The sequence below is a fragment of the Leptonychotes weddellii genome, chromosome 5, assembly GCF_054177405.1.
Source record: "Leptonychotes weddellii isolate Sample4059 chromosome 5, ASM5417740v2, whole genome shotgun sequence".
NCBI classification, from domain to species: domain Eukaryota; kingdom Metazoa; phylum Chordata; class Mammalia; order Carnivora; family Phocidae; genus Leptonychotes; species Leptonychotes weddellii.
The window spans coordinates 40927850-40955123 of record NC_138373.1 but is presented as its reverse complement, the minus strand read 5'-3'; the positions used below and the strand labels follow the sequence as shown (position 1 = coordinate 40955123).

The 27274-nt window shown below is 54.7% G+C and overlaps 1 protein-coding gene and 1 long non-coding RNA gene across 6 annotated transcripts in view; one reads left to right on the top strand and one right to left on the bottom strand.

The window, feature by feature from the left end:
* PFKFB3 (6-phosphofructo-2-kinase/fructose-2,6-biphosphatase 3) overlaps positions 1 to 27274 on the bottom strand; it is a 76705-nt gene that overhangs the window by 6824 nt on the left and 42607 nt on the right. Inside the window, exons 1-14 of one of the 5 annotated variants that reach the window (XM_081820538.1) lie at positions 20033 to 20466; positions 12581 to 12706; positions 11609 to 11705; positions 10880 to 10946; positions 10273 to 10347; positions 9849 to 9905; positions 7549 to 7673; positions 6651 to 6858; positions 6229 to 6375; positions 5963 to 6067; positions 4291 to 4420; positions 3525 to 3587; positions 3334 to 3398; positions 1321 to 1494 (exon numbers count right to left, since the gene is read on the bottom strand). In XM_081820538.1, coding sequence (XP_081676664.1) covers positions 1321 to 1494; positions 3334 to 3398; positions 3525 to 3587; positions 4291 to 4420; positions 5963 to 6067; positions 6229 to 6375; positions 6651 to 6858; positions 7549 to 7673; positions 9849 to 9905; positions 10273 to 10347; positions 10880 to 10946; positions 11609 to 11705; positions 12581 to 12706; positions 20033 to 20108 — 1515 coding nt within the window. In that variant the 5' untranslated portion in view covers positions 20109 to 20466. Of the gene's footprint in view, positions 1 to 1320; positions 1495 to 3333; positions 3399 to 3524; positions 3588 to 4290; positions 4421 to 5962; positions 6068 to 6228; positions 6376 to 6650; positions 6859 to 7548; positions 7674 to 9848; positions 9906 to 10272; positions 10348 to 10879; positions 10947 to 11608; positions 11706 to 12580; positions 12707 to 20032; positions 20467 to 27274 lie in introns of those variants that run through there. The other 4 variants (XM_081820540.1, XM_081820539.1, XM_081820541.1 and 1 more) reach the window with 4 other exon arrangements.
* Positions 20727 to 24252, top strand: LOC145721633 (uncharacterized). The gene is made up of 2 exons (XR_014145452.1): positions 20727 to 20913; positions 23529 to 24252. It is a non-coding gene; the product is annotated as an uncharacterized LOC145721633 (long non-coding RNA).

The window sequence follows — 27274 nt, the reverse complement described above, 5'->3', positions numbered from 1 at the left end:
TTCCAGACTTCCTGAGGATCCGGCCTGGCAGCCTCCAAGGACTGTCCTGTCAGAGTCGGGGGCACCCCAGCCGCACGTCCTCTGTGACCAGCAGGCCACCCAACCCCGGCCCAGGCCAGTCCCCCCAAGCATCTGCAGCAACAACCTCCACTTCCAACCGTGACCCCACAATTTACGCCCAAACTGAATGTCACCCACAAACCACTTCAGTTCTCGGTTTTCATAAAAGGACACGATAACATCTTATAGCTGGTGCCGGGGCGGCCACCACCGTGTAAGACGCTCAGCGCGAACGACCTCATCTGACCCGCCTTCTGCAGTAGGTGCTATTTCCCCTTTCCACAGATGGGGAAACTGAGGCCTGCAGAGGTTCGGTAGCCTGCCTGAGGCTGCCCAGCACTCTGCCCCGCAACGCCAAGTCCAGACACCACGAGATTTAAATGAGCTTCAGGGGAAACGCAGCAAGAGTTCGGGGGCCTCGGCACTGAGCTCTCAAATCCGATTTGAGATTCAGCCTGTGACGTATTTGTGAAGAGCCCAGACATGGTGGGTGGAGGTGGGGGGCCATCTCGAGGTGGCCCCCAAATCTGTGCCTGGGAATTTCTAGGTCTCCCGTATTGGCAAAGAGTCCTGGCTGCCACTGAGAAAAAGATGCTCTTCTGAAAATAAGTCTTAATGCCCAAGAGCCAACATCTGTCAGCTTTTCATCTTCACAGCAAATTAAACTAGTGAAATCTAGCTGGGTTTTTGCTTTTTAGCATCTTTACTATGTGGGATTATGTGGCATCTGTGTTGTGTGAGAAAGTCGCTCTTCCCAGGCCGTCCTGCGAGGCTGGCTGCCCAGGCTCTACCCCAGCTCTGGAGGAGAACATGCTTTTCTACAACGGGGACTGCACAAGGAAGCACGGAAGGAAGATCCTCGGCCATCGGCCTAGGACAGAAAAGACGTCCTCGGGCCACGTGTGGCCGACAACCCAGAGCTGAAGGGAGACTTCTGAACTAGGCCTCTGTCTTCAATTTTGTTTGAGAAAAAAAGTATTCGGGAATGTGAGTGGGACCCAGACACTTGGCCATTTCTCCTGTTCCACCCCGTTTTGCCCTGGGAAGAACAGCTGCTCAGAAAGGAGGCGTGCACGCGCGCAGCCGTGGTCAGCAAGGAAGGACCCCAGGGTGCCACGAACCTCGGTTGGGGGGGGGATCCCCATGTTCTCTCCCTCCCCAACCCGCACACGCAGGCCTGGGTCTGAGGCCACCGCTGCCCCCAGGGGGGCTCTCCTCCCGCCCCACACTGACTGTGAGAAAGGAAAGGGGTCAACGCACTTGTCCGGGCAGCTGCGTGGGCACCTCCGGGGGCAGGCAGTTGGGCAGGGCAGCGGAGGTAGAAGCCACATGCTCCTCAAAGCTGTTGATGCGAGGCTTTTTGGTGGGCTCGGGGCTGGCTAGTGGGGTGACACTATTGCGTCTCATGAGCGGGTTAGGTCCCTTCTTTGCATCCTAAGCAAGACAAAGACAAAAGAGAGAAGGCGACAGTTACAAGGAGTGGGGAGGTAAATAAGCCAAAAAAAAAAAAAAAAAAAACCCAAACAAACAAAACAAAACAAAACAAAAAAAACCCAAAACCAAACAAAACACATTTCTCTGCTTCTGGATTTTACAGATTCGAGACTGACCACGGTGACTGACCCTGGGACCACGGGGTTGCAATTCTGTCCTGTGACTCCCAGTTGGCAAGAACGAGGGAGGATGTGCTGAGCCCCTTTCCCGAAACATTCCAAGACGCCCACTCGGACAAACGCAACGTTCACAAAGCAGGTGAGGAACGGACAGCAAGACCAGCTCTGTGGACAGTCATTCAGGGAAAGCAGATAATGAGATCGGAGGAAAGAACCTTGTTGCCAGCCTCTGAGAGAGCCGAGAAAGGGGAACGGAGGCCTGAGTGTGAGGCTCAGGTCACCACGGAGGGGACAGCAAGGAGGGGGAGAGGGAGGGAGCCGAGGCTGGTCTCCCCCCACCGACCGCGAGCCAGGGTGCGCACAGCAGATACGAGATGGTTCCTGCTCCCCATTACTACACCCCGGCTTAGGACAAGAAATGCAAGCTTCAACCCCCACCAGGAGAGCAAAGAGGCAGAAAATCGGAGGTGGGCAGAAACAGCAAGCCAGGGCCAAACACTAGCCTTCCGATCGAGTGACAATGCAACAGGAGCGAGGACTTCTGTCCCAAGGCCCTGGGACTCTGCAGCCTGCAGCCCAGAAGCCTGAGCAGAGGTCAGTCTCCCTCAAGACGCTGCCCCAGTTCCACACAGCGAGGTGCTCAGGGACCATCGGAGCCCAGTGGAGGCCCAGCCTCGCTGGCGGAGTCAGGCTGGGAAACCGCTCCTCACCCCACCACCCACGTTCAGAAGCAGGGGCCGCCACAGGGCCAAGCCTGGCTGTCCATCCTCCTTTCCCTTTGGTCAACCAGCCAGTCAACGGCTGGTGGAAGCTGGGACTTTCATGCCAAAATCTTGTGGCCAAGCTCCTTGGGAACAGGGAGGTAGGTGTCCTGCACGGACGGGAACATCACACTCCGTGGAAGAGAAAAGGGTCAACTGGCGAAGCGTTGTGGTTTGACAGATAGTCGGTGGAAAGTAAGTCCAACGTTCCTTCCCAACCACACCCGGGCAGCGGATTGCTGTGCCCGTGGGGGCTCCGACCTGGCTGCCCCCCCAAGGGTGAGGCCTCCCCAGGGGAAATCAGATGCCACCAGGCCTGGGGTCTCCTGAAGAAACCTTCCACTCACCGAGTGGTCCCTGGAGTCCCTACTTCGCAAACCACACCGCCTCTCCAGTCCCACCACCCCCTTGCCACAACTTTCGTCTTCTTGCTAATTCTGCACCTAAGCGTCCGCAGACAACTGAGCGCATTTGCTAATCCCGTCTGCACCACTCTAAACGTGAAAGGCGTCTCAGTCACCCCAAAGGAAGACATTGGCTGTGCTACAGTTATGCTTGCAAGAGCGGAATGTGTCTTCCGCTTTAATACCCATTCCCTGGGTTACATCGAAATGGGGGGCGGGGGGGAAATATGGAAAGTAAGAAAAAGATGCCAAGAAGCCACATACAGAGGCAGGGCAGGAACACACAAATGAAAAGGAAAGGCAGGGGAGAAAGTCACAAAGACCGGCTGATTTCCAACAAACTCCCTCAGCGAGAACCCGGTGCTGAAGGATGCAGGTGCGCGGTTACAGGTAATGTGACGTGGGGGCCTCCCCAGGGCTCGCACACCTCTGGCCCTGTCACTCCAGAGTCCCTCCCAGGATGGAGGACGGAGGGGGAAGCCGGAGTGCACTCACCTCTGACCTCTCCCGGTGCGTGCTCACAGACTCCACATGCAGGTAGATGGACTCTACACGGCAGCCTGCGTGAGGGTGGGGACAGAGGTTGGCTTCCAGTTCAAGGGGACAGGCCACGTCCACTCGAGAGCCACCAGGAGCCACTGTCCCAGGGAAGCAGGGCGTGGCAGGGGCTGCGTCACCACACTCACCGTAAGCAACAGGTGTCAGTTTGAGGACGGTGTGAAGGGGGCATTTCAGATAAGGCATCTCCTCTGAAAAGAAGAGAAAGGGACTCACGATGAGACACAAGCCTTGAGGACGGACACTTGCAGGTCCCCAGGGAGAGCTTCGGCCACGGCGTCGGCGCCCTCGGGGTCCTGGCCGAGCGTGTCTCCGTGCCCCCCCACCCCACACACAGGCCCCTCCTGCTCAAGGCAGGCGGCCCTAGGAGAAACCCCTAGCCAAAAGAACACGATCAAAACCAACCCCAAACCTGCCCTCACGCCGTGTGTTAGAGTTTAAAAGTCATTCCCCGGTTTAGGTGCGTGGGGATTTGGGTGAAGCTTGGGTAGACACAGGCTTAAATTTTAAGTCTCTTAAGTCTCATGAATTTTCTGGGTGCTTTGTTCTTTAGAGGTGGGCTGAAGCGCTGCCCCCGGCCCGCCGCCCAAAGCCCCTGAGATGTGAGGAGCTGAGGACTTTCAGGAGGCTGTTTCGCGAAGCCCTTAAGCCCACCAGACTGTGCATCAACTGTGCTCTGAAGGCCTTCCCGAGGGCTGGCCGGGAAGCCCTGGGCCAGGAGGCCTGCCCCAACACCCAGCAGCACAGCAGATGACCCGTGTGGCCTGGGTGGGGAAGGCCTTGGTCTGCAGCAACCCCACACTCCAAGGCCAGTCTCCCTCCTCCCTCTGGGGGAGCCCGACTGGCTCCTAATCGCCCCCACCATCCCGAGGAGGCTTGGGAGGACGGCAGCACCTGCACTCTTATCCAGGAAGTAGGCCAAGAGGCAACGCAGGACGGCCTGATGGCAGATGACCAGCACGTTCTCCTGGCGCTCCAGCTCCATGATCACCGGCTCCAGGCGCTGGACCAGGTCCTGGTAGGACTGCAAGACAGACAGACAGGGATGCTGCGTTGGAATAGAGGTGCACGCAGGGAAGGGTGGGGGCCACGCCTTCCTGTGGTCAGAAACCAGGGGACACAGAATCAACTGAGAATCGATCTACAGCCGGTGGTGTTTCCGTGGCGCATCCCTCCTGGGCGCCGGGGGACCCACCCCCACTGGCTTCCTAGAAAAGGGAGACTGTCCCCCTGTGGGTGAGGATGTGGAAAAGCAGTCCTCCGAGAGGACCGTAAACCATCCTCTCTCACGGCTGCTCCCTGATCCTCCACATGGGGGAGGGAATGACGTCCTGACACACGCTTACGACGTGGAGGACCCTTGAACACGTTACACTAAGCGAAAGACGCCAGACACAAAAGGCCACGTGTTATACGACCCCCTTTCTATGAACTATGCAGAAGAGACATGCCCACAGACACACAGAGTAGATCCGTGGTTGCCGGGGCCTGGGGGTGGGGGTCACAGGCTGCCTGTTCTTTTGGGAGTGATAGAACGTTCTAGAATTAGTGGTAACAGTTGCACAGTATTTTGAGTGCACTAACCACAACTGAATCGTCTACTTTAAAATGGGGAAGTTTATATTGTGTGAATTTCCTCTCAATAAAAAGAAACTGAAAAAGAAGGGGCTGACGGGTGGCTTTTAAAAAGGACCACCACAGGGCGCCTGGGTGGCTCAGTTGGTTAAGCGACTGCCTTCAGCTCAGGTCATGATCCCAGGGTCCTGGGATCGAGTCCCGCATCGGGCTCCCTGCTCAGCAGGGGGTCTGCTTCTCCCTCTGCTCCTCTTCCCTCTCATGCTCTCTGTCTCTCATTCTCTCTCTCTCAAATAAATAGAATCTTTAAGAAAAATAAATAAATAAAAATAAAAAGGACCACCACGGCTCCCACTCACGCCTCTCCCTCCGTGGTTCCCCCGCTTTCTCTTACTAATCAGCTTCCAAGAACGGGGGGGCCAGGGCCACAGAGGAGGTCAGCGCCGTGAGCACAAGGGAATGGAGCAGGACAAAGACCGAGAGCCTGCAGACCGCAAGGACCCACTAGTGTCCCTGGCGCCCTGCAGCAGACCCCCAGAGCACCCCGCATTGCAGAGGCTCCGTCCCCTGCTCGCTCGACCAGACAGGGCCACACGTGGCCGCAACTCAGTGAGTACACATGACCTGAGATGACACATGTCTGCCACCTCGCCTGCAGCCGGGGGGAGGCGGGGGGTCCCTCGTGCTGAGCGAATGATCGCCCCGACTGACGTGGTCTCCCACATCACTGCATAATCTTCAGAGAAACGCATCTGGCGGCTGCTCACGGGGAAATACAACTGTACTGCCTGGAGCTGTTTACAAGGCTCGCTTTAGGAAGACTGGATGGGAGCTGAGAGCACCAGGAACGAGCATCGGAAGGGGTACGCGGGAGGTTGGATGCAGAGCCCTTCTGCCCCTCGGCTACCGCGCCCCGTCGCCAGGAAGGGGGCCGACTGGGCCCGGCTGTCACACGCAGAGAGCAGGCACAGGGCCCCGCCAGCGCACGTACCTCCCCGGTGGGATAGCGGTAGTAGTACTTGTCCTGCTCCCGCAGAGCGTACTCCTCGGGGTAGGTGTCCTTGATCTCCTCGTACGTCATCTCCTCGCAAACACCCTGGTGGGGACACCCAGACGTCACCGCGCGTCGCTCAACACAGCACGTGCACGTCTGCAAGGGCCCTCATCTCGGGCAGATTCGGTGGGAAGAGACCTCCTCTTTGCCCTCTCGCGCCCGCGCCCCACCTCCCACGGCCGAGGTCGGGTCCCGGCACTCACAGCATCGATCTCGTTGAGCGCCTTCCACTGCTCGTAGGGAAGATGAAGGGCTTCTGCGGTCTGGATGGTACTTTTCAGCTGGCTTGTCCACACCTTGAGGTCCTTCAGGTTCTGCTCCTCCACAAATTTGCTCAGGGCGTTTGCAAACTGAGAGGGCACGGGACAAGAGGGACACGCGCTGGACTCAGGCTCCTGCCCCCTCACCCCCCAAGAAGCAGTGCAGGGCTCGTCCCACTCCACGGCAGGGACATTGCTCTGCTGTCATCAGATCAGTGAGGAGGAGCCCGGGAGCCACTGAGGAGCAGCCCCTGTAGGCACATCCTCCCCGAAGACCCAGGGACCCCCCCCGCCACACGTGCACTACACACCCGGGGACACACCCCATCCCTCAGCAGCCCGCCCTGTCCCCTGCTCCCCCCTACCTTCCTGCCCCTGCTGGACAGACCCGAGTCCCCTCCGATCTTCCCCTGGAGGTTGTGCTCGCTCTCGCCATGCCGACACAGGTAGATGGTGCGGGGCTGCACGTGGATGTTCATCAGGTAGTACACGATGCGGCTCTGAATGTGGTCCTGAACTCTGTTCACCAAGAACCGCCGGCCCACGTCGATCACCTTGATCAGGGATAGGTCCCTGCACAGGAAGGCAAGCAGCTGACCCGCAGTCCCCGGGCCGCACAGCCCAGCCCAGCCGGCCCGCGTGTGAACCCCGGGGCCCCAGGCCCGTTGCAGAGACTCCGCGCCAACAAAACCACCACGTCTGGCTGTGAGCTCTGTGAGGGCGCAGATGGGAGTCTGCTGTCTCAGAGACAGAGAATAAGTGTGCAGGGCGTGGTCAAGAGGCCGATGCTTCCCAGAAGAGGGGGACAGCAAAGCAAGAGAGCAGAACAGAAAAGAAAGGACACAGCAAAGGGACAAGAGGAAGATGGAGCTCGACGTGCACCTTCCACACCTCAACATGGTGAGCACCTGAAACATTGACACTGAATACGCAATCAAGGATTTTTTTTATTATTTTTTAAAATATTTTATTTATTTATTTGAAAGTGAAAGAGAATGAGCAGGGGGAGGGGTAGAGGGAGAGGGAGAAGCAGGCTCCCTGGTGAGCAGGGAGCCCGACGTGGGACTCAATCCCAGGATCCTGGGATCATGACCTGAGCCGAAGGCAGTCGCTTAACCAACTGAGCCACCCAGGCGCCCAAGGATTTTTTCAAAAGATGTTTTAAAAGAGGACTGATGAAAGTATCCAGGAGCAAGTGCTTTGTGGGGACAGCAAGAAAACACTAAAGTGGGGGACTCAGAACGGTCATCTCTTAGGAATTACCTGTCACATTTGTCGGGGTCGAGGGGCTGATAGCTGGCTTCATAGCAACTGATTCTCTTCATGAAGTCGTCCATGGCTTCCGCTGAGTTGCAATCTTTGTAATCCGGGCTGGAGATTTTAACTTCCTGTAACACCACAAAGAGGCAGCTGATGAATCACGCTGTGAAGGCTTTCTGCTTAGACGAAGCAGGATTTGGGGCTTGCAAACAGGGAAAGTACAGAGCAGCTCAGAATAATGATGATCCTACCCGGCATTTAAGAGGAAAAAAAGAAATATACCAGGGGTTGAGTCAGAGCCGGATGATTACACTGGGAAAGCACCCACGGGAGACAGAGGATCGCTCCCTGGAAGGATGGAGACAGGAAACCCACAAGGATTCTAATGAACACATCTGAATGGGCCACGATTCGGGATCAATCCAGTAGCCAGGTCGCCACCAGGCCGCCAACCCTGAACTCGAGTTTTGGATAAGCACAGTAGGCGGCCGGTTAGCAAAGGCACGCTCTGGAGAAGCTAGCGAGGCCCTGCCCTACGCACCAGGCACCATTCTTCCTGCCACCACCCGTATGGGGCAGCACAAGCTTGTCACTGGTCCCCAATTAGTACTTCTCCACCTGGCCCACACGTCCTGTCCTTTCGAAGGTTTGCTCTCCTGGGAAGGAGGTGAAGCAGAAACGACCCTCCGACCCGCCATCTCCTATAAGTGATAGGTCTGAGCAATGGGGCAGATTTGAGGGAAACTCAGAATTTGTTAATGCAGGTGTTCTTTTCCTCTACAACAACTAGTACTGCGAGAGAGGCCAACACTCTTCAAAAACCCGAGTTCAGTAGGGAGTTAGGTGCTTCACGGTGCAGAGTCTCAGTCTGGGGAGATGAAAACGTTCTGCCCATCGGGGGGGTGACCGCTGCATCGGAGATGTGAGCGTGCTGAATGCCACGGCTGGAACACTTACACGGGTCAGATGGCAAATCTGGTCTTACGTATATTTTACCACAGTGAAAAACAATCTAAGTTCCCAAACCCCTTTTTCCCTAGCACGGCCGCCACAAAGAGCGCAGTGGGAAGGCCTAAGCTCCAGAGCTGCCTCCGGGCTTAAGCAGAGCCACGGATTTCTGAAATGGGGCAAATGACCAGATGTGTTAACAGAGCACGAGGTAAGTGGTGAGTTCCCAGCTGAGCACGTGGGGACTGCTCGCTGCGGAAAATTTAATTGTGCACCTGCACTGTGCCTCGCTACCAAGTGGGACTAGGAGAACCAAACCGGAGAAACACAGCAAAACCCTCTGTTCAGATCACAGCAACTTCTGTCCTACGTCCCCGTAGTTTGAGCCTCTTCCTTTGGATGCGCTGAAACTAATCCGGGCTGATTTTCCACAATTTGAATAGCCTTTCCTGAAATACGAACTCATTTCTTAGAAATGCCTGTAAATATTCCCACTACCTTGGAGAAAAGTTCCAATACCAGAAGCCAGTGAATCTTCAGCAACCCTCTAAAGACGCACGCTGTGTACAACAAATCAGAGCCTTCCCTGTGCAAGCATCAGACCTGCTTCTCATTAGAGACACATCTTGCTCTCATGTATTTAAGCTGGAGAGAAAATTATCTATTTGAGAAGGTGACCTGTGATAAAGTCTTCATGGTAACTGTTTCCATTTATGATATATTGCTCTCGAGTGGCAAAATTTAAGAATTAATTAAATTAAGCTGCCAATTATCCTCAACCGATCTGGGTAAACCTCCCCCTCGGCACTGGGAGAGGAGAAGGGAATGTTGCAGATGCAAAGGCAGGAAGACTGTTTTACTACCTCCATTCTTCCCACTCTTGGGGGTTCTGCCTTTTACTCTGGCTGCGTCCTACGGAGTTTTATCGACACTCGATCATTCTTATTGATTAAGGACCTTAACAGCTGAAGAGTCCAGCCCACGCTGTCTCCTTTCCCATCTGGAGGGGTGAGTTGCCCTTTGTCCCAAGCAGCCCTGTCCCCACCCAGCTGCCAAGCTACTGCCACTCACAGAAACTGTTCCCAGTCCCCTGCTTTATCTCTTATGTCCCGCAAAGACTGCTTTCTGCCAAATGTCTGCAAGGACCCCAGATAAAGCCAGTCCAGGTCACAGAACATGCTTCTAAATTAAATACCACTCTGCACTTCCCGCCTTCCTGGATCCCACCTCTCAGACAAAACCAACAAGCTGGGATAGTCAGCTTGCTCTCAGTGTCTAGTTATTGCTCTGGGCCTGATCTGGTTCCCCACTTTTCTCTCACTGCCACCCCAGAGTGGGGTCCTGTGTGGTCTCACCATGATGTTGGAGGCTACAACCGTAGGGTCATCGCACACAGACTCAATGAAAAACACCTGGAAGAAAGCAAAGCGAAAAGTTAGGAAACAACAAATGTGATTGACACAAAGGGCTGACTTTGGTGTCACTGTGATGTCATTACCACATCTGAGGAGGAAGTACCCCATTTATAAATACCCAAACACGTAAAATGAACCACTTGCTCAATCCCGAGTCCTTCACCCTCCCTGCTTCCTAGTCACGGTAACCCCTCAGAGCCCCCACCAGTAAGGCCCACTCTGCAGGCTGCAAAACAAGGGCAGTGGGAGGTAAAGAACCAGGCATGGAGCAGAGGTGCCCCAGACACGGGTATCAGGCAATCCCTGAGGTGCCTGTTTTCCCTGCTCCTGCACACTCCAGAGCAAGACAAGAAGTCTGGCTCACCTTGAAATCATTTTCTTTGGCAAAATGAAGGATCATGTGTCTCCTCTCTCTGGTAGTATTGGTGGCATCGAAAACCTAACAGGGAGAAAGAAGGGCAGTGAAGAGAGCCCAAGTTTGAGATGAACAGTATTTACCAAACCACAAGTAGGCCAGCCTAGCTGTCACCTCTGGGTGTAAGCCAAAAATGTGGTTCCAGGAGAGACCACGCCCTGCCCCTCCCGCCCCTCCCACTGCCTCGGGCACTCAGGGACAGACGGGCAGGTGCGAAGAGAACTTAAAGCAAATGAACAACAGCAAGGTCCGGGGGAGGGACCCGGGTTACCACGGCGGAGCCACCCCAGGTCCAGCCTGCCTCGGAGGCTGGGGCCCTCACAGAGCACACCAACCAGCTGTGCTCCGAGTCCGCTCCCGGTTAACCACCTTCCTGGGTCCTGTGCTGCTCTAGCCCCTTGCCCCCCCGAACTCTCAGGCCCGGGGCACTGTCCCTGTTGGAGGTGTCCCTGCAAAGGCTCTCGGCACTGCCCTGGCCCGCGTCTACATCCTCCTCTCTCCAGAGCACCATCCTGCTATGGTGCTGCAGCAGAATGGGCCAAGTCCCCAGACTCACTGCAATTTGGCCCCCTTCCTTTGTCAGGTAACTTTTGACGTCTCTCAGGGCGGCTAGAGCGCACTGCCTGCAACACAGAAAGAGAATGCATGCCTCAGACCAGCCCAGCCCACGGGGGACGCCCAAGCAGCCCCCCAGTCCTCGCGATGAACAGAGCGACCAGCAAGCCTACCGTTAAACTGCCAGGCCCGGCCTGCACAGACCCACAGGCCTCACACGGGGGGCTAGTCACCCTCGGGAGACGGTGCTCGTGGCTGGCTGCACACCGAAATCTCACGGGGAGCTTTTACAGAACGGAGGCCCAGGTCCTGCCCAGAGATTCCCACGGCACTAGGTAGGGTAGGGCTGGCTTCAGGATCGCCCCAAGCTCCCACGTGAGTCTAAAAAGCTGTCAGGGCTGGGCACCACGGCACTTGGGTTTCATGACCCCCTGGGCTTAAAAAAAAAAAAATCCTTTTCAAATGTCAACAGAAGATTTTCCACAAAAATGATTTTGTTCATTCTCAGTGAGACATGGCTGTTGATCTCTGTCAACCATCAGCTGAACCGGACCCCCTGGGAGCAGATGAAGGACTGAGTCCCACAGAGGCTGAGACCTGTGACCCTAATACACTCGGAGGCGGGGCCGGACCTCCTCCCACAGGCCCACTTCCTCTTTCTCTTACAGAACCTGCCCTCAGGAAGCAAAGCAAACTGAAGTCCAGGCCCCCGCAGCTGCCCGGGCCTTACTTGCGGACTTTCATGGCTTCCTCGTTGTCGGGGCGGAAGAAGCTGTAGGAGCTGTACTGCTTCACGGCCTCCCGGCGGTACTCCCCGACATTGAACACTGCGGAGGCAAAGACAAGGGCCCTCAGCTGACCCCCGGGGAGGAAAGAGCCACACACATCCGCAACTCTCCCGAAAAAAGGAAACCACGCCAACACACCCACGCCAACCTGAACGAGGTGGCGCTAAGACACGGACACCAGCAAGTGGACCCCCGTGCAGGGCCGTGAGCCGGGAAGGCAGCCCAGCATCCCCAGGCCCAACGCTGCTCATGGTGGCCTGCTTTCCCGCCGCCCCGGTGCAGTCCAGCTTCGGGAGACCGCGTAACGCGGCGACAGGAGCAAGGATTTCTGCGCACGGCACCCCCGGGGTCCAGACCGGCCGTTCTCCTGCTGACCCAGCAGCCCGCGCCCGGCGGAAGCACCAGGTGCTGGCGGGGCACTCACTGTGTGACACGCAGCGCTGGGCACCATGGGGGACAGCACATGCCCAAAGGAGTTCGGCCGACCTCACGACCTTCCCCGGGTCGTCGCGAAGACCAGTCATAAAAAGGTAACTGATGGTATGGAGCACTTTATGACAGTCAGAAGGATGTCACAACGAAGTGCTATTGGAACTCGAGGGGCACGGCTCCCCACAGACTATGCAGCCAGAGAAGGCTTCTTGAAGGAGGGGAGGGCTGAGCTCGGCACGTGGAGGGGGCAGTGGGGATGACACAGCAGCAGGTGGGAAAACACCCCAACACAAAGTTAGGGTACGTACACAGCGCGGTGAGTGACACAACCAGAAAGGGTCCCCCACAGCCACGGGGGACAGGCCAGCCCCAGAGTGGCCCTGCAAGGCAGGTCCCGGCAGCCATTTCTCCCGGTCTCAGGGGTCGGCGAGCAAGACCGCAGCAATCAACGTGACCAGCCCGGCCCTGGCCCATGGCCTCACCTTTCGTGGGGACGCCAATCCAGTTGAGGTAGCGAGTCAGCTTCTTTGAGATGTAAGTCTTTCCCCGGGCTGGGAGGCCCACCATGACAATCACAGTGGGGGAGTTGGTCAGCTTCGGCCCACAGGCTAGGGGGAGAACAAAGAAAGGTGTGAGAGATGAAGCAGTGCACGCTGATGAACAAAATCCTGTGCCCGGGTGAACGTTCAGGAATTCTGCAAAAATTCCTATTTCATTCTCTTCTCAAAGCCCTGGGCATTTTACAGTCCAGCGAGGCCAAGACCCCCTGTTGGCCAGAGACCCCAGCCCCCCAGTTATATGTCTCCATCCTGCTTTGAGGTCATGCATGGCAGGGGCTGACCCCAAATACCAACCCGATCCCTGAGGCCCCTAAACCCAGCCAGGAACCCCATTACTAACCCCAGAGCAGAAGCACTATGGGGGGGCCTAAGGAAGGGACTGCCCAACACCAGTGGGGGTGAGGTACAGTAGGAGAGGTGTTTCAATAAGAAAAAAAACACCAGGGAGAGAGGTTTTCACTGGGTTTTAAGAAAGGAACCCAAAGAACCCTGGTCTGGACACTTAAGGTGCAGTATTTCCTTGGCTGGTGTCTTGCCCTTGAGACTCTAAGGTGACTCCAGCATCCTGGTGACAAGAGTGCCAGGGGCCGCCCATTGGGAGCAAGAGACCAGCCACCTGCCCACCCCCAGCCCAGCAACACTGCCTGGTGCTCGCCGGCTGCCACAGTCAAGCTAGGTCTCCCGGGCAACTACGTGGCATTGCTTCCTGGGCACCGGCCACATGGATGCAGGCAAAGCTACTGTGATCACACCACAGATCTAGGCAGACGTCAGGTTTAGACAGGGGCTCTGTGTCTTCCTGAGCAAGCGAGTGCCAGATGGGGAAGGAAGGAGAGCCACCAGGCCACTGACAGGCACAGGCTTGAAGGAGGACACCTCCCCTAAGCTGGACGCCCTAACACGGTCCCATGCTCAGCCTGTGACCAAACTGAGATGACACGTCCAAACACCCACCATCTTACTCTAGGATCTGCCCCCTGGACCTGTGGTCTGGGGGCAAGGAGGAAGGAAACAAAGCATAGAGGGGGCTGTTTCTTCTTTCATGTTTTAGACCATCAGCGACCTTCTCCATGCAGAGTGAGGAGGAAGAAAGGCCATCAGGGGCCAGGAGACATTCAGGAGCCACAAAAGCGCTTGGCTGGGATTCCCCAGCTCCCAGGAGCTGGGGACAAACAAGTCTGTAGAAAACAGGCATTTCCCTGCCCAGCAGAAGTACGCAAATAGAGCATAGAAGCACCAATGGGCTTTCTTGAGTCCGAGGGGCAAGAAAAGAAAAGTGATGGCCTTCCCGAAAACCAGCGAGGACGTAAGACACACCCTACTGTTTGCATTGTGGCGGTTGCAGGTGACTCAAGAGCAAAGTCTTCTCGCTTATGCCTGGAAACAACCTTTACTCTAATCCTTCCCGCGAGCCACTCTGGCTCTCCACCGGTTGGATCTGTCTCCACCATGCCGCTGCTCCCAAGAGCATCCAAATATGCCAGGACCGATGGACACATACACACACACTCTCTCTCTTCTCTCTCTCTGTGCCCCCCCACCAGCTGTGCACACGCATGGAATACTTTTGATGGACTCATGCCAAGTAAGTGGAGACAAAGGCTGACTGATTTATAAATAGGGAATTAGTTCTACTACCAAGTAATCATATCCACAAATCCCTGGCAGTCGATGCTCTGGGAGGAAAAAAACCATAAGGACATGGCAGAGTAAATATCTTAAGCCAAGAATTCAAGTTGAACCTCAAACCCGAATAAATCATCCCTCTCTTATTCGGCAAAGCAGAAGCCATTCTCCCTATTCCTTTGGCTTCTCGCACAAGATTCAGTGGAGCTGCGAAAGGGGCCGGGTCTCAGAGCAGGGAAACCTTTTGACTAAATTTTGAGTCTTACTCTCCTTCACCCCTCCCTGAGCTCAAGTGCCTTAATGCTATCATCACCTGCCCCTGCCTCAGTTCCCCCTAGACCCTCAGTTTCTTCTTCTCTGCAGACCTTTTTAACCCACGGAAAACGAGCGCCTCCTTCCACCTCTCCTACCACGTTCCCTGGCACTCTGCTCTCTCCTCTTCTCCCCCAACAGCACAGGGGCTAGGGAAGATATGTGTGGAGTTTAAAACAAAATTTTCCCAGAAGTTCATATGTGTTTCATTTCACCTTACATAAATGTTTAACATTTTAACTTCTTTTTGACCCCCACCCCCCAAAGTTTTTATACTCGGATGTATTCAGATGTCCACGTAAGCATGTTTAAGAGGATACACATATGTTTGCTATGCTGAAGGGTGAAAGAAGCAGTTGTTTAAAGACCGCTGGGTTCACAGACTGTAAACACCTTCACTGGGGTTTGTGGGGGGAGGGGGATGGAGCTCAAGCTAAAAGCCTCCTCCAGGGACGCCTGGGTGGCTCAGTCAATTAAGCGTCTGCCTTCGGCTCAGGTCATGATCCCAGGTCCTGGGATCGAGTCCTGCATTCAGGCTCTCTGCTCCACGGGGAGCCTGCTTCTCCTCTGCCTCTGCCTCTCATAAATAAATAAATAAAATCTTTAAAGAATGAATGAATAAATAAATAAATAAATAAATAAATAAATAAAAATATAAATAAAAATTTTTTAAAAAAGCCTCATCCGGGGTTAAGGCTGACACTTGAGCAAGAGCTCACAGAAAGTCACCAAGTTCTGGGAGCCCACCCTCAACTCCTGTCATTGCATTCATTCATTCACGCAACAGACACACGTGCCGGGTGCCCTGTGAGCGCCGAGCATTATGTGGCCCAGGCGCTGCGCGGACAAGCCCCTGGTCTGGGGTGGCGTGGGGAGGAGACAAAGGACAGCACACAGAGGCACAGTCATTTCGGAGCGTGCTGAACGCCATGAGGAAGCAGCGCCCACGTCCGCGTGGAGCCCTGGCGTTGGGCTGGGCATGGCCACGGGGTGAGTGTGAACTGGGCAGTCAGAGTCAGCGTCCCTGGGGAGCACCTGAGCTAAGGGCTAACTGTCCACAGCCAGGCGCACCGCTGTACCGGCGGATACGGCAAAGCAAGTGAGAACCAAGAGGCCGGCTGCTGAGGGCAGTGAGCAGCAGACGATGGGGCGACCTGAGTGGCCGGTCCTAAAAATGGTCAGCTGGATGGGCCAGGGTAAAGCCCCTCGCCCTGCACAGAGGCTGCCTTCGAGGGCTCCAGTTCCGGCCCTACTCCCCAGATTCAACGACTTGCCTCTCGGGGAGCGTGTAACGCACGGACACCAACAGGCACTCAGCAGTTGTCCTCACCCACCACACCGACGCCCACAACCCGTGCTCAGAAAAGAAACTGTTGGAAGACACCCTTTGTCGCTCCCATGCCTCCTTCCACCCAAAGGCACCCCACCAAAATGCCAACTGCAAAAGATGCTAAGTCACTGGTGTTCTTCTCTGCAAGCAGGTAATCATGCTTCAATGCAAAGTTCCAGGGAAACGAGTGGAAGGGGTGTTTGAGACAGAGGGCAAGCTGCGGATGCGGACGGGGTCAATTCCCAGACGGTTCCGGCAGGAGTCCCCCCTGCCATGTATCTACAGGAACGTTTGCAAGAGCAAACCGAGCACTGCCCACAAAGGCCTCTGTGACCCCACCCCCACCCCCCACCTCAGAAGGGCTCGCTGGGAAGTTTTCACCTACTTGGCCCTGGGGTAAGAGAAGGGAGGTCCAGAAAGCTCTTCTGTCCCACTGCTGGATACCAAATCATCCATTACTTTGCATGCATGCTGTAACTCATGCCTAACAAACCCTTGTCCAACGAATGGCTCTCCTAATCTGACACGGTCTCTGCCGGCAATAGGGAGGAACTGGGCATTTGAGTGAATCATCTGACGACCTTGGGAGGCAAGCAATACCACACAGCTGAGAGGACAGAGCACAGAGTCAAATAAACAGTGTTCGAGGCAGGGCCCCACCACTTCCTTGGACCTTGGCCAAGCTACTTGAGCTCTCCGCGTCTTAGCCTCCTTGCCCATGAAATGGAGGGATGCTTCATCAAGGTTCTTGGGAGGATGAACTACAAGGGGATGGGTGTAAAAAATGCTTCCTGTAGCAGCCTCCATCAGCAGGAGTCGTTATGGTTTCCATCATTCTAGACACGAGGAAGCAAGACCCACAGGTGAAGACGGGTCCCACTGCACACGGAGTGAGGGACAGAACTGGGGCTCACCTAGGTCTTTCTCATCTGAAATCCTTCACCTGAAACTCAACTGGCGGTTCTCAACCAGTGGCTGAACCCAAAACCCCATCTGTAGCACTTCCAACTTGGCTTGGGCTCACCACCATGGATTTCTTTCCCCCCAGATCTCCCCCAAATAACCCTAACATGCAGCCAGGGCTGAGAATCCCTGCCACAAACTGTAGTGGCCCCTCAAAGATAAGGTTGGGACGACTCCTGAACATCCCCCCTTTCTTCTTTCTTCAAGTGGGAATGCCCCCTCCCCCCGCCATGGGTTTGAGCCCCTACTAGGATGAAAGTCTATCAGGAGACGGGGCATAACCTATGAGCTAGATTGTAGAGACTCCGGTTTTGAGTGGATAGATACCTCACCCAAAAAAGTCGGGACTCCCACACAGAGGCTCTCCACTTTGAGTGATAGTGTCCTAAACGCACAGCTGGCCCTTACCAGTCAGTCATTTACTTCCTTATCGATTGCATGCTGGTCAGTAAGTCCTATTACAGTTTGCAATTGAAGGACACTGCAGGTTTTGTAAGAATTTGCCACAACATGGGTGTATCAACAGGGCACCCGACTGATGTGCGTTAGACACAGAAATATCGTCCAACTAGCCCATCTAGAACTTTCTGTTGTTGTTTTACTGTTCTTTGTACATGAACAGTAATGTTCACCATGCCATCGTTTAATTAAGAAAGCTCAGAGGAATCTGCCTCAAAACCCTTAATTAGGACACCACTTAGAAAGATGGCAACAGGTTTAGAAGGAAGAAAATCATTCCAAGTTTCCAAATACCATTAAAGAAGGGGTGAAAGGTGATGGGGAGGGAAGGGAACCAGGAAAGATGCCCCAAGAAGAAATACCCTCTTTTCCCCATTCTGCTGAGAAACAAATATGACTATATAAACCCAAAAGGACACCACTACTTGAAATAAGATCATGTAATAAATATCCAGGCTGCAGATATTTTTATAAAGAAGAATGTGTCTGAGACTACACTCCAGAACCACACAGAGGGATTCCAGGAGTGGGCGGGGACAAGAGACTTAATCCATCAGCTTTAGCACCCGCCCCCCCACCCCAGGCACACACCAAGCTCTAATGGTTCTCACAGGGATTTTAGGCAAATCTCTCATCTGCGTGCGAGACGTGCAGACTGATAGCGTCTAATGGATGGGTCTCTGAGGCCCGGAGGAAGGAAGCATAGCTACACACTTCTCTGTCTCCGATTCACACGACTGAGCGAATGCCAGCCAATCTCAGTGCCCCCACACGGAACCTCACGCCTCCACCATGAACCTCGGGGGACTACTAAATGTGTGCACATGTGTACACACTTACCTACAAACACACGTGTGTACGTACAGAGAACCAACCTTTACTTGCATGACCAATTACAGTTTACAAAGTGCTCCAGAAATACTGGTTTTATTCAAAAGTCAAAAAGGGTGGGGTTGTTTCTGTGTCTTGCCACGGCCACATCTCCCTCACGATTTAGGGCACTGCATTCCCCACTACCAATCGGGGAATACTGTGGTCAGCCCCAGCGCAGAAAGCTATTTAAGAGTGTATCTGAAAGCAAGAAACAGACCTGCAAAGCCCCGGCCCTTGGCTACCTTGCAAAGAAACCAGTTCTTAAGGCTTCTGGGACCCCGAGAACCCCAGGTCTGGCAGAGGGGGTAAGCTGGTGGAGGAGTGGCCCCCAGTGTCCGGAGCACCTTGCCAGGTCCCCATTACCAGGATGACCTAGGAGCACCGCACAGCCAGCTCTCCCTGCCTCCTGTCTGGGACACGGGGGGTGGGGGGGGTTGTTGGTTGGTGATTCAGACCTGGGCAGAGCCTGAGGTGGCAAGATGTCACCATGGCCTCAGTGACCATCCCCTGAGAAACGTGGCAGCAGAGAAGGCCAGCAGGGGGCCTGGCGCTCAGGGACCGTCACTGCCTAGAAGCCGCTTTGAGGATCTGGACACAGGATCCCATGTTTACCTCTCAGGTAACCTGACCCTGGCTGAGGCAGAACACCCAGCACTCGACTCACCCCATCCACCCTCCACCCGGTAGACTCCTGGGTGCGTTACCTGGAGAGCAGGTGTTGCCTTCAAACCACTCGAACCACCCTTTTAATAGGTGCCTCTCTCCGCAGCTTAGGGACAGAGCCCAAGATGAAAGGTAAACCTTTCCAAAGCATTTATGGCCCATGACAGGGCAGGAAAGTGAACTGCCAGCAAATTTCAAGCACGGTGGATTGTGTGTGTGTGTGTCTGTGTGTCTGTGTGTAGCTCACCCGCGCGCAAAATGCTGCCAACTGTGCGGTCACTGATCCACGGACCCTCCCCAGCCCCAGGAGCACAGGCTTGGTTCCAGGCAGCTCTCTTCTCGCCCCCAGCACAGGAACTGGGGGTGGAAGCCGGGAGAAGAAGAAAGAAAATACACTGAAGAAAAAAGGAGAGAGCGAGGAGATAGGGAGGTAGAGAGGGAGCAGACAGAAATATAAAGAGATTAAAACTACGCAGAAGAGAGAAACGGGATAGAAATTTAGAGAAGGGATAGAACTATGGAAAGCGAGAGAGAGGGGCGACGGAAACGGAGGTGGAGAGGAGGGAGAGAGAAAGGCAGAGAGCAGGGGAGGGAGCGAAGGCAGAGAAAGGGTGGGGAAAGACCCGCCGCGTCCCTCGGCCGGGACTTGGCCCGGTAGGCGCCCGGGCGAGCGGCTCCGGCTGGGGGACACGCGGGCGTCCCTGGCCCAGCGTCCGCGCAGCGTAGGCTTCCCGCCGGGTTCTGCGCGTCCCGCCCCCGGCGCTCCGGAGCGGAGGCCGGGGCGCGCTCGGAGTTTCCGAGTGCCTCTGCGCTCCCGCGGCGAGCCGAGCGGAGCACGGCGGGGCGGCGGGCCAGGCCACAGCGCCCCCGACGCCGGCCCGAGGAGGCGCAGCGCCCGCGCCCCAGCCCGCGCGGTCTCCGCCCCGCGGCCAGAGCTACGGGACCCGCCCGTCCGCGGGGAGGAGCGGGAAGCGCCCGGCCCCGGCCCGCAGGGACCCGCCGAGGACGGCGCCGGGCCCGGCACGAGCGCGCCGGAGGAGCGGAGTCGGCACTACAGCGCCCCGCCAGCGCCCGCCACACAATGGCCTGGCTCTCCACGCGGCGCGCCGCTCCCCTGCAGCCCGGCCCCCGCGCGAATCTGCACTCACATCTGGGCAGCGAGGGGCGGTGGTCGATGGGGATCCAGATCTTCTGCACTCGGCTCTGAGTCAGCTCCAAGGGCATCTTCACAGCCTAGACTCGGCGGCCCTCCGCCCCCCGCGAAGAATTCAGACTTGGGGAGGAGAGCAGCCTGTCGACCCCCGAAACAAAGGGGAAGGGGGGGTGCGTGCGCGGGAGCGCGGCGCGGGAGCTCTCCCGTGCGCTTTTTGGAAACGTGCTTTGTGCTAAATCACGAACGCTTGTCCGGGGTGTGAGGCTCCACGAGAGCGGCGAGAGGGCAGGGTGCTAGGGCTGCACCCGCAGCTGCCGCAGGGCCGGGCTCGTCTACTCGGGAAGCCACCAGGATGCTCGGAGCGCAGTGACAGCCGCGGTCCCCGGGTGCCAGCTCGAGTCCGACAGCCTTGTCTCCCGCTTGTCGCCTCTCCAGCTCTGCTAGGATGCCTCGCTCGGCGCCCGGGCTTTTAAGAGTCGGGACCGGCAGCTACGCAGACGTCAGCCTCGGGGCGGGGACGCATTCTCCGAGATCCAGCCCTCTTTCACGTGGGGGTGGGCAAGCCAGGAGGGGACCTGCTAGCGCCCCCTGCAGGTCAGCCACAGCAGCGCGCCTTGCTCCTTCAATCCCTCTGATGACGCCCTAAACTCAGCTCTAGCTGAAAAGTCCCACTCTCTGAGCTTCCTCCTACGTCCTGTAAAGATGACTGGCACAGCTTCCCAGAATAATCACCTCACTGGTGCTGGGAAGAAAGAAGCGGAGCCGTCCAGTGTGGTGCGTGGACTCCCACAGCCGAATCACCTTGGATGCATCCTACTGACTCGGCCTCTCTGGGCGTGAGACCCCAACACTCTACATTCTTAACACGCGATCCAGGTTAGGCACAGTCAAGTTGAAGACCCGGGCTTAGGGCTACAGGTTGGAGAGAGGTTGGGGGATTCGGGGGTGGGGGTCTCTGCTACCTTAGAGAGAAGCCAGAAGGGAGATGACGAGAGCGCCTGTGTCGCATAGGTCTCTGGGTCACCCCTTGCCAAAGCTGCTCCCTGATAATACCTGTGAGTCTCATCCAGCACGACCCCTGCCACCCACGGGGAGGGGGCTTCCCTGGTCGTCCTTCCTCACCGCGCCCACTTTCCTAAATCCCTTAGAAAACTTGACTTGTGCTGCACATTGCTCCCCCAACTCCCAGCCCTAAGACCTGGAACCCGGTCTTCCCCCTTCCCCCCACCCCAGCGTCTCTGCTGAGAGGCCCAAGGGGCTGGGCACCAGAAGGGGACAGGAAAGCCCCGGAGGCCGGACTGAAATGGACCGAGTCATCTTGGTCTTCGCTGTCACCATTTACAGTATTTTCAATAAACCTTAATCTCTCTGAGTAGAAGAGTAAGTAAAACTAGAGCCTATTCCGACCTGCAATTCATTACCTGACTGTAAGCCCCGGGAAACTATTGGGAGGTGGCACCTTAATTAGGCAAACCCCTAAAATTAATGACATTTATCCGGCACAGCTCACATCCCTTCCTCGCCTTTTTTTTTTTTTTTGGTGTGTCTGTGTGTTTCCTGCCTCCACGGTCCTCGGAGTTTTGCACCAGCTAGTGACATGGGACAGTCGTGTGGTCAGGCCAGTGCCCACCCTGTGAAGATCCGGGGTGCTTTTAGCGGGGACTGCCGCCCGCATAGTGGTCTTCCACGCATGTGGCTTTAGCACGCCATACATCAGCACCGAAGCAGTGCCCTGCCTTGCAGAGGTGCCTAGCTCACTCTGAGGTTGTGCTGTGATTGGAAGGAAGAAGGCGGCGCTCCCTGAAATCCACACTGCTCTAGAACAGTCTGCGCAGAGCCTGCCACACGTCGCTCACGTCCCGCTCGGCTCCGCTGGACCGCGCCCGCTCCCTGGCGGCAGGCACAGCTGCTCCCGCCCCGCCCCTCCTGGGCCTCCCTCCCGGGCCTCCCTCCCTTCCCGGCACCCCAGCCCGCCCAGGGGCCGGGAGTATCGAGCGTCGCCCACTGCGCGGGTGTCCCCGACCCTCACTCCAGCCAGGCCCTCCCCCCCCCTTCTCCGCACCCCAGCCGGCCCAGGGGCCGCGAGCGCCCCAACGTAGCCCGCGGCGCGGGTACCCCGGACCCCACCCCCACCCCGCGTCGCGACTGCGCTCCGGGCAGCAGCCCCCCTCCCCCCGCCGCGGCCCTCCCCGGGAGTCCCTGCTCTCCCTCTGACAGCTTTGCTGACTGTCTGGTTTCGGCGCTCGGGCAGCTGTTCAGAAACCCGAGTGCATTGCATGGGACTTGTTTTTCTGCAGTGGGAGCAAATGCCAGAGATGACACCCTATAACGCCCCAGGGAGAGTCCCCCTCCACTCTTGAAACAAGAGTGGGCTGATCCAGAGAAAAACAGCAGCGAACGAGCGCTGGAGCCCTCGGGAAAGTTGCTGGCTGGGGTTCGCTGGGGTCAGGGAGGGGGCCCGCTGTGCGCGTGCGAGTGGCTGCACCCCTCCATGCTTGCACACTTGCCTCTCCGGGAAGAATCGGAGTGCCTGGTTGTGTGCCTGCTACTATCCCATCGGGTGTTTTGCACACAGCCAGGGCACGGGGCGAGGTGGCACTCTTCCAACCTCTAAGCTTGCAAACAGCTGTGGGTTTCAGCTCAGGGAGAGTGGGGTCCTCGCTAAGGGAGGCCCGTCTTTAACGTCCTGACCTAGATAATGTGTCTGGCAGGGTCCAGGTCTGAGAGCAGGGGGCAGTTGAAGTCCCTCAGTAAGCACTGGCACCAGCCACCAGACCCCTCACTTGCCCTGCCTGTGTGTCCACAATGCCTTGGGCTTGTGTGTCCATGGCTCCGGAGTAAAGAGGAAATTCTTCCTCATCACCGCCTGCACCTGATGGGGGGACAGGCAAACGGAAGTTCACTTAACCCCCTAGCTTCTGAGGTCTAAGTGCAAACAATGTGGGAATAGGTGGGGTTCAAGGAAGACTTCACGCTTGAGAATAAAGCAAGGGGACAGCTAGAACGGGTGTGGCATTCACAACCCTCAAGTCCATTAGGGTAGTGTGCTTATGAGGACAAAATTGCCTCACTGCAGAACCGTTTATAAACAACCCCACTGCAACTGAATTCCAAGAATGTACTAGTTCAGAGTTTACTGATTTAGACATCCTCCTAACTCTTTCCCTAGTTCTGCTAATGGGTCCATCCTCTACCAACTCCCCTGTCACCAATCTGGGGATTAGACGTGCAGTCCTTCAGAAACGGCTGCAGAGGATATAAAAACGTCTGTAATAAAGTGAGATCTGGCAAACAGGACAGCTCCAAGTACTGGGGAAGATTCCATGGTCCAGGGCACAAGTAAGGCTAGATGGAACCTTCCAGATGAGTCAGCCCTTTGTTTTAATGGAGGAAGGGGAAGTTTAGAGATGAGAGGGGTTAAGGAACTAGGTCAAAGGTCAAGACTGCCGGTTATTAAATCTTTTCCCTGACTTGACACAGACATCTGATAGTTCCCCAGGGGACTCGTGATGGGCACAGTTTAACCCCAGGGTGCTGGGTGGAGGCTGGTGAAGGGGAAGACTGCACTGTACCTCAGACCTTCTCACCCAGAACCTCTGAGCTGCCGGACAGAAAAGAACAGAGAAAGACCTTCTTGTACAGTAATGCCTGGTGCAGGTGCTTATAGAGAATTCTTTAGCGAGGCAGAGACTCAGAGAAAGATGGTGGAAACGGTTTTCTCCATGACACGCTCTTCCCTCTTGGCCAACGTCATCTAACCCTTACCCCCGTTCCCCAACGGGGCTAAACAACAGCAAGAAGCAAACCCCACTTGCAAGATCTTGTGCCAGCTAGCCAGACTGCAACCTTTAAACCATGCCATACCCACCTCCTCCCCAGTGAGAGAATGAGAGGACAAGCTGCAGCAGGCTGGGAGCCATCAGAAGTTGTTAATTAGACACAACGTGTCATCATTTACTCCTTTAACAATCCCAGGTCTGAGAGAGTGAAATGAGACACCAAATAAAAGACTGAAATAAAGCCTTACCTCACCATCCATCCAAAAACAAGAGAGAGGGTAATTTTTTATGTTTGTCTCTCGTACGTCAGTGGGAACACAGACACAGATGCCCGCACGATGCCACCTCAGGGGGTAGAAAACCCAACTCAGAACCTGCCCAGGGAGGTTTACGGCAGCTCCATTGATAATCACCAAAAAGTGGAAGCAGCCAAGATGTGCTCCTGGAGGTGAATGGATAAATAAACGGTGGGCCATCCAGACAGCGGGGTATCATTCAGCACTAAAAAAGAAATGAGCCATCGAGCCATGAAAAGATATGGAGACCTCTGTGCATATTATGCAGAGTCTGAAAAGGCTCCACATGGTATGATTCCATGACGTGCTGGAAAACGCACAACTATGGAGGCAGTAAAATGATCAATGGTTTGCCAAGGGCTAGGGGGGAGAAACAGTTAACAGGAGAAACACGGGGTGATGCAGGGCAGTGAAACTACTCTGTCGGGTACTATAATGGTGGATATGCGTCATTACACATTTATCCAAAGTCCTAGAAGGCACAACACCAAAAGTGAGCCCCCAGGTAAACTAGGTACTTTAGGAGATGATGACGCGTCAGCGCACGTTCATCCTTAGTCAAAATGCGCCACTGGCGAGTAATGTGGACAATGCAGGAGGCTGTGCACATGTGGGGCAGGGATATACGACAGCGCTCCATGCTCCTCGCAACTTTGCTGCGAACCAAAGACTCCAAAAAATAAAGTCTATTTAAAAAATCACTTTGTGGGGCACCTGGGTGGCTCAGTCGTTAAGCATCTGCCTTCGGCTCAGGTCATGATCCCAGGGTCCTGGGATCCAGCCCCGCATCGGTCTCCCTGTTCCACGGGAAGCCTGCTTCTCCCTCTCCCACTCCCCCTGCTTGTGTTCCTTCTCTCGCTGTGTCTCTCTCTGTCAAAAAAAAAAAAAAAAAAAGTCTTAAAAAAAAAGCAACTATTAAAAAAAAAAATCGCTTTGTTTCTGCCAGTGTCATACACTTGTCTCCCATCAAGTGGACTTACATGTCTCATTATGAGGCTGTGACAACGTTCCTCAGTGGCCACAGCCGGGGGTCTGGGTGAACAGATGAAAAGTGGGCTGCCCAAGTCCCACTGAACCCTACAGCAAGTTCCCATCTCCCTCCGCCCAGGCTGTGTTTCTCCACTTTCCTTAGGGCACGCCCCTGAGCTTGGGACCAGTCTCTTAAAACTGCCCGTCGGTGTTTCTTACCCAGCATCAAGCCTAGCTACTGCTCTCAGAGTATCTTATACTCCTGGTCGACCTCCTCACCCAAGACCAGGACATAAACTATTTGTGTTTTAAAAGTATTATTTTGTGACTTCAAAATATTTGTGCTTTTTAAAAACCAGATACCCTAAAGTCTAGTTCATGGGATCATACCAATGTTAATTTCCTGGTTTTGATATTTGCAGTCACGTAAGATGTCCCCAACAGAGGAAGCTGAGTGAAGGGTCCATGGGACTCTATGAACTATTTTGTAACTTCTTATATTTCCAAACAAAAAACTTTAAGAAAACAAAATATTTAAAATCAGTGAGAGTTCAGTTTCCTCAAATCCTGCATAAAACAAAGACCCAGATTGTGTCGATCCAGGCATTGAGGGAGAAGGGAACTGGCAGAGAGGTAGTCAAGAACTCTGTGGTGATTTGCATATGTTCCTAACATCTTAGCTTCTTGCAAATGACACACATACACAAACAGAATTTGCATGAATCCTGTACCTGTGGAAAAACAGAATCAAGCTCAAGCTGTGTTTTAATTTAGGGAGAAAGGATTCTATTTCTGGGCTTTGCATAGATCTTCGGGTAAATATCAATGGGTTTGTAGTTTGTCCCCAATGTGCACGCCTAAAACAAAATAAGGGAAAGACAATCATGCAGAGTTCAGTTGAGGGCTCCAAGAGGTCCTCGCTGATCCTGTCTTTCCCTAAGGGGAAAGGAGCACAAGGATGGGGGATGATTTGAGAAGCTCACTGCCCATCTTCTGGTGTCTAGCGTTTATTAGATACTCACAGCAGTGACTGTGTGTCAGCTGCTGCAAGGAGCAAACTGTGCTGGGATCTCAATGATCTTGGGTCCTGCCAGGGAAGAGAAGTGGGTGGGCAAATAGCTTGTCATCATGGTGTTGTGTGCCCAGCCTCATGCTGAGTATTACAAAGAAAAAAGCTCCCACGCCCAAGAGCTTGTAACTTAAGACCAGAGGGGGAAATGTCCATGTCTGAGAATAAAAACAGAACGAAGAGAGAGGTGGTAGGTAAATGCAGGCTGTGGGGAGGTCCCTTGGGAACAGTAAGAAACGTTTGCACATAATGGGGGCAGATCAGCTGGTAATTTCATATCCATCTCACGGTTCTTCAGTTTTTCTCTGAGTCCAAGAGGACACATGGAATGAAGTTAACATCTCTCATTTCTTCCCACATTCAACAAGTATTCACCGAGAGCCACTGTACCAGGGAGGATAAGGACAAGTAAGATGTGGTCCTTGCCAGAATTATGAATTACTCTGGAATTTCATAGTGTCCCCCCAGTGTGCGTGCATGCACGCACACACACACACACTCACTCACTCCTCCCTTTGTTCCTTATAGTTAAGGAAACTGAGGCTCAGAAATATTCAATTCCTTGCTTGTGATCACATAGCTAATGAGCCAAGGAATAAAAAACATGATCTTCAACGAGCCTGGTAGTCTTTCAAGCCTCTCCCATTTCAATCGCCTTCCAAGTGGGACATGCAATTGCCTTCCCAATAACAATGCTAATAACAAAATCTTGAATCCAAGTGGTTTTTGATGACGGTCTTGAAATGCTATGGTATGGAAATAAGATGCAGAATCATCTTCAGAAACTGCTGTGAGGATTCATACCTAAAAGCTTTCACATGATCCTACAAGGGAAGGTGCTACTTAACAGATGAAAACAAAGCCAGCCCCGCAGAGATTCACACATCTTTGTACTCCAGCAGGCACATCTGGAGAGCCTTCACCTTACGATGTAGGAAAGGCTCATGGCGCAGGAGAACAAATAGCCCAAAGTTTATAGCCGCCATGTCCACAAGAGCCAAAATATGGAAAGAGCCCATATGTCCATCGAGAGATGAATGGATAAAGAAGATATGTATATATATACAACGGAATATTACTCAGACATCAAAAAAAATGAAATCTCGCCATTTGCAACGACAAAG